Genomic DNA, 9,307 nt, shown 5'->3' with positions numbered 1-9,307 from the left:
AACCTTATGTCCAGATATCAGCTTAGCCAATTTTAATGAGTCTTATACCCTCTTGTAATTAAAAATATAATCATACAAAATAGAATTACATGTTTTTTGGCCACAGTAACTCATGAAGACCATCTAAGGCATGGAAGGGTTAATGATCTACACTAGGATAAGGAGATACCACACTGATGAAAACATATATTACAGCTCATGTTTATGTACTGTTTTAAAATGTACAAAGCACTTTCCTCACAACAGCCCTGTGAGGTAGGTAGACTATGTTGTTATGCTTTACAGATGAGGAAACTGAGACTCAGAAATTAAATGAACCACTTGTTCCTACACAACTAGAAAGTGATGGAGATGGAAGATCTTCTGACTCCAAGTTCAGCACTTGTACTACATCTTGGATCTTTTCAAGCCCTGGGGAATAGAAATTTTCTTAGGAATTAGTGATATTAAATAAAATTTAACTAATTCTTCTTTTAGGTTTAGTAATTTGTGTCCAATCTACTAGGAGCTAAAATACATTAAAAAGTTTTATTTTGTATATATTGAATGCTGCATTTAAGGATATCCAAGCCCTTAATGAATATTTTGTACCCATAGGAAAAATTACCAATATTCCACAGAACCGGGAAAAACATGTGGCTTCAATGTGTCCCTCAAATCAGTGCATACTATATAACTCTAGCATTGTATACTCCTGCCCATTGCAATTTGCTTGGAAATTGAATCTCTGAAAACAGTACCCAAGTCAACATAAAAGGAAACAAAACATGTAATTAACTATTTGTTTTTGTAGTGCCAAATAATATGGACCATGCTTTTGAAGGGAAATACACTCAATAGCTTTATAATTTCTAAATATTTGTAAATGAGTAATTTATGGTTTTCATTTTAATAAAAATTTTAATGTTAAATAGTTAGAATTTTATAAAATATAAGTTAGAGGGGGAAAGAGGAAGAAAATTAACAGGTTGATATTTTACTATAATCTCAAACAATAAAGAATGATAAGTTGAAAACCAGAAATCCAGAATACATCATTGTAACATAAGAACTTTTGCATCTTACCATAAAAGTGAAAACATTTTAACATAACTTATGGTGATTTTTCTACATATTTGATACCAAAAAATTTCTCTTTGAAATAAGTACATTTTAGCCAATTTAAAAGTCCTGATTTATAAAATATTAAACTTATGAAGAAGTATATTTAGTATATTTACAAAATAAAATTTGCAATATTTTATTGAAAAGATCAACAGTTTTTTTCTGCCTATAGAGACAATGAAGTTAAAGCTTTTTGGTATGGTCAATAGTGTTTATCAGTACAGTATTAAAATAATGGAACGTTAAGGTTTTATTATATTGATAGTAAACCATCATAATTGCATATTCACATTATACAGCCATTGTGACTCCATAAGAGGATGTCAATAATGTAAAAAAATATAAAATGATTGTAATGTAACCATCTAACTATTGGCATATGGATTTTTTCACATCCACTATTTAATTGCTAATAAAATTTGCTTTGCAAGCAATCATGTTTCATAATTAAAGACATGTTTTGTGCCTTAATACATAATTTGAAATTTTCTTAGTATAAACATATACCAACAGTAAATAAAAAAGGAAACATTATTTACAAAAGTCTTGTATACATATTACATAAATGCAATTGTATCAAAGTATGTTTATACAACATTGATAGAACCATTGATTTGTATTGGTTGGTTTTAGTGCAAACTGCCTTGTTGATAAAAAGCAGGTTATAATTTTGAATTCTGAATTAGGACTTATACTTGTCTTATTAATTACAACAAAAATAATCATTGATCTTTATGTAGCACTTCAAAGTTTGTCAAGTGCTTAATGTCTTGTTGCCTTTTAGTAGAATGCAGACTGTCCAGGGATGTCACAAACTTGAAAGCTGACAACTAATAGAAAACTTTCTCTTTTCATTAAAGAAACCCTACTCCATATGAAGGTACCTGAGTAAAGGGAAAGCTTTATAATTTGCTGGATACTTGCAAACAGTTAACATCTTTCATTCAGCCTGTTGTATTAGCACCATTGTTTTGGATTATTAACATACTGTACTAATCATTATAGGAATGGAACCATGAATATAGTATATACCATCCCTAATTTCTGTATTCTTCTATTTTCATGGAATTTCATCTTACCAAGTATACTGTCATACACTAAAAATTCAAGTGTTTATGGAAAATTCAAATGATGTTGTGCAACAACTTTAAACTATCCCCTTACTGCATAAAAATTTTCTGATTGATATTAAGTGAAGCTGTGAAGAAATGTATTTTAAAGTTCACTTCTTTAATTCATTGGGACACAAGGAGAGTTGCTTTTATTTACCTGCATGTGATGATAGATAATCATATATGAAATGTTATTTCCTTCCTGTTTAAAAAGGAAATGATAATATTTTGATTGCAACTTTTCTTTTGAAGGTTAAATACCAATCATTGCATTTATTCTCTTCTTCTAGTTCATATATGGTAGCTTGTGCCTTGGTGAATCTGTAGCGTACTCTAGGCCTTTTGTAGCCTATTGTACATAATTTCACAGTTTCAAAAATTGGTGAGGGGAAACCTTCCATATTTTATGAAGTAATAAACCTAGCACAAAACTCATGAGCACCCACAACGATCTACTACCATGGCTGGAATTTTTCCATATATTATTTGTTCTTTTCCATTAAAATATAACATATTTATTGGGGACATCTTAGTAGGAGTACAGCAGGGTCCTGCTGAACCTCTAGGATTTGCTTGGTGAACAAGATGAGTATGAGGATATTTTTGTAGAAATACAAATTCACATTCTCCAGAGCAGTAGTTAGCCTTATATCTTTTGGGTGCAATAATCCAGTCCCATCCAAAAGCTTCAAAATCTACTGTTAGTGGGTAACGACAGCATCGAGATTCTGTTGAGTGTTCATCACAATCAAGACCAAAATCTCTTCTAGATCTTTTTGGTGTGTCTGTAACTCTGACCTCTAAAAAGGGGTTCTGTGTAAAGAATGAAAAAAAATTGAAACTATAAATTATCAGGTAATTCACATTGAAATATATCCCTGGGATCAGACAAGGCATTCTTTGAAAGAGAAAACTAATCAAGCAAATCATTTTACAAATACCCTTGCCTGAAAAAGAAAATCATCTTTAAAAGATATTACAACATTTAAGGAATTCTTCACTGGACTTGATCTTCCCTTTCTGGTCCAGGAAAGTGAAACAGTACACCCTTTCCTGCAAGGAGAGACTATATCATTTATCTTTATACCCATCACAACTTCTAGCAAGAATGCCTTTCACATGGCAGGCACCCTCCCCCTACCAGCTTTTTTTTAAGTGAATGGATGAATGAAGGGAGATAAATATGACTGTTACCCAAAGTGACTGGGCTTAAAGCAGGATGACTTCTAGAAATCCCATACATGCAGTCATAGCATATGTGCTCTTATCCAATTCTTCCTCTCATAATGAAATTTAGATTTTCAAGCCATAGAAGATACAAGTTACATTCAAGCAAAGGTGTGTATGTGCGCACATGTGCATGCATGCATGTGTGTACTGTGCACATGAATGTGTGTGTGAGTGTGATATTATGTTTGGGTCAGAGAGATAGGATAGGAGTTGGAAGAGAAGTAAACACAAGTAGAGATATTATAGAATTATAGACTCTGGGATGAAAAGGACCTTCAGTGTCATCATGTCTAACCCCCTCATATACAGATGAGTAAACTGAGGACCAGAGAATTGAAATTACTTGTCCAAGGTCAATAAGAAGTGTCAGAACAAGGATTTAAACTCATCTTTTCTGACTAAATCTGGATCTTGTTCCACTGGGATATGTTGCCTCCCTAGCCATTTTTTATCTCTTCAAGAATTGTTTCTTCCTAGATTTGTATGTCATTTTCTCCCCCACCACTTATAGATGAGAATCATCTCCAATACTTTTTTAAATATTTTTTAATACTGAGAAATCTGATTATTAAATTGAAGCATATATATATGTGTATATATATATATATTTGTTTCACCCTTTGGAACATTATTAACCATAATAATTATCCTGCAAGGGGATACTACAAATATTGACACCTATATTCTTAAAAGAGGAGAAGGTGAGATCTTTTTTTAAAAATGTAGCTTAGGGGCAACTAGGTGGTGCAGTGGATAAAGTGCCAGGACTAGAGTAAAGAAGACTCATCTTCCTGAGTTCAAATGTGCCCACAGACACTAGCTATGTCACCCTGGGCAAGTCACTTAATCCTGTTTGCCTCAGTTTCCTCATCTATAAAATGAGACGGAGAAGGCAATGAAAATCTCTCCAGTATCTTTATTAAGAAAACCCCCAAGGAGGCAGCTAGGTGGTACAGTGGATAAAGCATTGGATTTAGGAGGACCTGAGTTCAAATATGGATTCAGACCCTTGACACTTACTAGCTGTGTGACCCTGGGCAAGTCACTTAACCCTCATTGCCCCACAAAGAAAAGAAATGTAGCTTGGAGCCCATTTTAAATGTTAGAATGTACCTGTATTGATACCATGTGATCTGAGTGGTAATTACATAGCAAATCCAGGGCATAATTGATTATATATAGTATTGTATCATTATTGGGGAAAATATTTTTGTTACATGAAAGAAATTTGATCTAGTACACTAGATTAACATTTCATTTTTTTGCCAGTTAAGATTGATCAGATTTAAACATTTGTTATTTTAGAAGGCTTATAATGTTTATAATGTATAAAAACAATCTTGCTGATATAAGTATATTAGCAAAGAACAATGAACAGATATGGTGCACTGTAAATAAATCCATGGTAATAGAGGGAAGCAATAATACAGAGAATACAGAGCTGCAAATAATTCCAAATTTATTTCTTTTGAGTTTGAGAATAGAATTTATTAGTTTTCTCTCATAATCTATCTGTGATTATGTTCTGCTGAAGTTAATATCAAATTAGTTGGTATTTCCTAAGTACCTGCTGTCTTAAGAAGGGATAAGGTTGACCACAAGTATGCTGGATGCCAAGGGGAAATAATGGAGTTTTTAAATTTGCCATAGGTAAGCCACAAAGAAATATTTCATGAAGTTTCCAATCTAGAGCTCAATATATGGACATATTTCTACGGACTGATGGTGATAATTATGTTCATCATGATTTCCTAAAGTATGATTACTTTGAAAGACTTTGACTAAATATAAGGAAAAACATTATGCTCAGTTAAGTATAATAATTAACAGCAATTTCTTTTCATACTTGTAATTCATTTTAAAAAATGTTTCGTTGTTCTGAGCCAGGATAAAACAGGTTCTCTACATCTTGAAAACTTCTGAAAAACAATGTTTTGCTGTGTTTGTTATGTACTAGATCCCACCATGAGAGTTTTATGGAGTTTTTGTATGAATATATAATTCCCCCATTATTAATAATATAAAACAGAGTTTGTCACTACCAAAGATAGTTATGAAAACTGCTTAATGGTAAATAATTGAAAGAAGCCAGTGGTTTTTTTCTCTTAATTTAAAATAAAGGACTTCCATTGACAAATGGCCTAAATCAAGAAAGGATCTTAAAAATACCAAGTCAGGTTAATTTATTCTGGTGAATACATGGTTGCCATTGGGGAAACATCCCTTTGACTGCCTGTGAGGTTAAAGAAATAATACTCCCACTCCACATTTCATTTTTACCCACATCAAATGAACACTTTTAGTATTATTAGTGGAATTTTTATGAAATATGATAACTAAAGAAACCTACTTTAGGATGTCCCTTTCACAGGAAAAATGCTGTTATAGTGGGGTATTTTTTTCAGGTATTACTTACCAATCCATCTTCACCTAGTCCTGGGAAGGTGACTGCAAGATCATGACCATTCTCATCTAAAGCTTTGATTTCAATGCCTAAGTTGGATTCAGGTTGTTTGAGCCAATTTTGCAATACTGTCTTCACATCAATACTCTGCCAAATACCAGTGCCCGGGTTCATGTCAAGTTTCAGAGATCGAATTCCAGTATATCTTGTACCATCTTTCATGGGTTTGATGAGTCTCAGAATTTGCACAAACACTGTTGTAGATTTCTTGACAGGCCTCAGATATATCCATAGTTGAGCCTTTACCACTTTATTATACTGTATTTTCGAGCTAAATTTAAAGAAGCAACATTTGGGTTTTCCTTCCACTTGCATTAGAAAATCAGCTATAAATGAATTTTTAAAAAGAAAAATTACTGAATTAGGTATCCACAAAATCAAACTCCAAATACCCAAATAAATTAACAGGTTAATGAACTATTTTCTTGATGGAATATTGGTTCCCATAAAGTATGAATATATCATGTATTGAAACCGAGTAGGAAGATTTCATTCATTAGAAAAAAAACCCCAAACTTGTATACTTTACAATTACCTTTTTTTCAGGTTTTAGATTTATATCCTTTTTTTTTCAACTGTTTAGAAATAGACTTCCCACTCCAAGAAAAATTCTATAAAGGAATGAATGCTGGTTGAAATTTTAAAATGATGACGATTAGAGAGAACAAGAGACACCGTGGAGGAACATCCACTTAGAATTCTTTGGGAATCTGAGTAGTTACACTTACTGAGCAGCTGTACCAATCAGTCTGGAGGAAGGAACCCTTCCCCCAGGCCTGAATTACCTGGGGACAAGGCACACTGTGCTACTTACTTAGCCTTTGGAATTAGGAGGAAAAAAATTAATCCTTTCTTATGTTCCAGTTCTGAACTATCCTTTTCATAGAATGAAACTAAACAAGTGGTTCATAATACTTAAATATTTGTGATCTTTTCTAGAAAATTAAAAGTTGGAAAATATCTCTCTTAATGCCAGTATATTATTTCTAAGCAAAGACAACTTCAAGCAGAGCAAGTATACCAGCAGCTTGTTTCTTTTATGGTATCTGAAAACTGTCTGTAAAAGAAAATGGAGGGAGGGAAATCTCTAGTTGAACTGTTAGACCACATTGCTTTAAAGAGAGAGTATTGTGGTTAGAATTTGCTCATTTAAATGGGAAGTGAGAAATTTAATAGCTGTTTCAGTTCTCTGCATTGAAGTGACAGCAAAGCTAGATCACAGACCCATGACCAAGAGCCTTTTATACTTAGCCCCTTCTGTTAAGGTACCAGTTTTGACTTTAGTGGTATGTGTATCTGTTCTTTAGAGTCTTCTACAAATGTATGATATGAATTACATAATATTCCAGAAATATAAAAGACAACAATCTCTAAAAATATATATATTGGTTTCCTCAGGTTGTTAATTGTTTACCATTAAGTGTATAAATAGAAATGTAGAGATGGTGCACTCTTAATGATAGCACGATGGTAGTAGTAGGACAAGTAATTCAGGTGCATGCTACCTTGTTTCTCATTCAAGCATTTCATTAGTAGTTATTCCTCATCTGGATGCAATTATTATGATATATTTGCATTACATTTCTCCCCTTTATGATATGCTCTTTATTTTACTTTCTGTAAACATGTTAAGTATAACAGCTTCCTAGCTAAAGATTTTAATTGCTAAAGAATACGCAGGAATCGTATTAGTTTTGCAGAAATATATTTTAAATGCTGTGCAATAGGGGGGTGGGGGAAATGAGATTTTAAAAATAGACCCAGTTTGTCAACTTCTTTCAATTTTCTTAGGAAGATATTTAGTATTATTAATATATCTTTCAAACAACCAGACAGCTAAGAATCTTATGATGTTGTTTGTGTACATTGTTTACATTTTTAAAATTCTGGTCTTTGTTTTAGTCTGGAAGATTAGCAGAGGCAGCCTGACTATGTTGTATTTGCCATAACGTAGTCAAGCTGAGTAACTTTAATGCTGCTCGAGCGTTTTATTATTTGTTCCAGTGTAACAAGGAAGAAATTAAATAATGTAGCAGAATAAAACTAATTCACTGTTATTGGCATTTTGCTCATAAACTCTTGGGGAAAAAAATTTCTCCCTCCCACTTACATACTATAGCCAGCAGCCTGTTAAAAGCAACTGAGAATAGATCTGTTTCTCATAAACACTAGGACAACTGTCAGCAGAATTGTGGATATGCACACACACACACACACACACACAAGCTACTTACATTCGGTAGGCATAGTAATAATTGTTTCAGTTGTAGCATGATAATCATCATCTTCCAAAGAACCATCACTACTGTCATCTCTTTGGACATCATACTGATCAATCAGTTCCCGGAGTGGAGGAGCTTTGGGTAAAAGTTGTTTTATAGCATCCCTGCTAATATTAGGAGCTGTTTCTAGCCGAAGTTTACTTAGGATTTGAATTTTGATGGCTTCTATTCTTGAAGATTTGGTGTTTTGTCTCCATGTACATGCATTACATAGTCCATCTTTTTCCACATTCTCTTTTTGCTCGCTGTTCTCATTGAGATCCACAGGACCAGCTACAATCAGCATAAACAGGTAAATACAAACACAGATTTGTAATTTTTGCATGATCTTGCAATCAATACAGTCTTTCCCTTTTTTTCTTTGCTCTTCTTTGCATGTAACACCAAGCCAATTTTTCAATGCATGTAGCGGCTGAGAGACAACTTGCCACACCAGTGAATCTTTTATACTGTATTCCAAGTGGCTTTTTATATTCCAACTTTGATGAGACACGTGTCTTCAGGATCTATGATTGGCTCCTGCTCCAACAATGAATCTAGCTGTCAGAGGTTAAAACCCTGTCTGTCACAAGTCACTAAACAGTATTTTGTTACAGTCAAGGGTGATCTGATTCATTTGACCACTTCATAAAAGAAATAAATCTGCAAATAGTGAAAGATAAATATGACATTTTAAAAAAAGACACTGTTCACAATAACACAAACCAAACTTAAAGAATGTGTATCTATATGTACCTTGAAAGCTATCATTTAAATAGGAAGATTTCATTTAAACTCTATACTTGAAATGTGACAGCTTGTTCTCTCAGAAATTAAGATCATTTAATGAATTTTATACTAGCACTTAAAGTATAGAAAATTATACTACTTATACATAATCAATCTTTTAATTTTAATGCTCTGTTTTTAGGAAAGTACCAGGTAGGAAGAAGTGAATTAAAGAGGAAAAGGTAACATTCCTATAATGGTGAAAATAATGTTATTATGTTTTCTAGTATAATCTCATAGTGCTTAAATGATTTCAGCTATATCTTAGATAATATGCTTTCTGATGTTTACTTCAAGTTATATTACTACTAATATTTTGGTATTTTTTAATGTATGAGTAGAAATTA

General features: G+C 32.8%; 1 protein-coding gene across 3 annotated transcripts; it reads right to left on the bottom strand.

Annotated features, from left to right (window-relative positions):
• Window positions 1–200: 200 nt before the first annotated feature.
• MSTN (myostatin) lies at window positions 201–8,639 on the bottom strand. 3 transcript variants are annotated; one of them, XM_043995239.1, is made up of 4 exons: window positions 8,145–8,615; window positions 5,863–6,236; window positions 2,374–2,418; window positions 201–411 (listed from the first exon to the last, which is right to left on the bottom strand). In XM_043995239.1, exons 1-4 carry the CDS (start codon window positions 8,515–8,517, stop codon window positions 388–390), a joined length of 816 nt encoding a protein of 271 aa, XP_043851174.1. In that variant the 5' UTR covers window positions 8,518–8,615; the 3' UTR covers window positions 201–387. The 3 variants fall into 3 exon arrangements, 2 of the variants coding, with proteins under 2 accessions (XP_043851174.1, XP_043851175.1); XR_006355658.1 differs by having other exon boundaries at window positions 398–411; window positions 2,374–3,029; XM_043995240.1 differs by having other exon boundaries at window positions 201–3,029; window positions 8,145–8,639.
• Window positions 8,640–9,307: the final 668 nt, after the last annotated feature.

The sequence above is a fragment of the Dromiciops gliroides genome, chromosome 3, assembly GCF_019393635.1.
Source record: "Dromiciops gliroides isolate mDroGli1 chromosome 3, mDroGli1.pri, whole genome shotgun sequence".
NCBI lineage: Eukaryota > Metazoa > Chordata > Mammalia > Microbiotheria > Microbiotheriidae > Dromiciops > Dromiciops gliroides.
The sequence above is the reverse complement of the archived record's forward strand: the minus strand, read 5'-3'. Positions and strand labels throughout refer to the sequence as shown.

Coding starts and splice junctions, on each gene's coding strand:
- MSTN (XM_043995240.1), bottom strand. CDS start 8,517: ATGCAAAAATTACAAATCTGTGTTTGTATTTACCTGTTTATGCTGATT. Junction 6,237..8,144: donor TATTACTATGCCTACCGAAT/GTAAGTAGCTTG, acceptor ATTCATTTATAG/CTGATTTTCTAATGCAAGTG. Junction 3,030..5,862: donor GACTAGGTGAAGATGGATTG/GTAAGTAATACC, acceptor TTCTTTACACAG/AACCCCTTTTTAGAGGTCAG.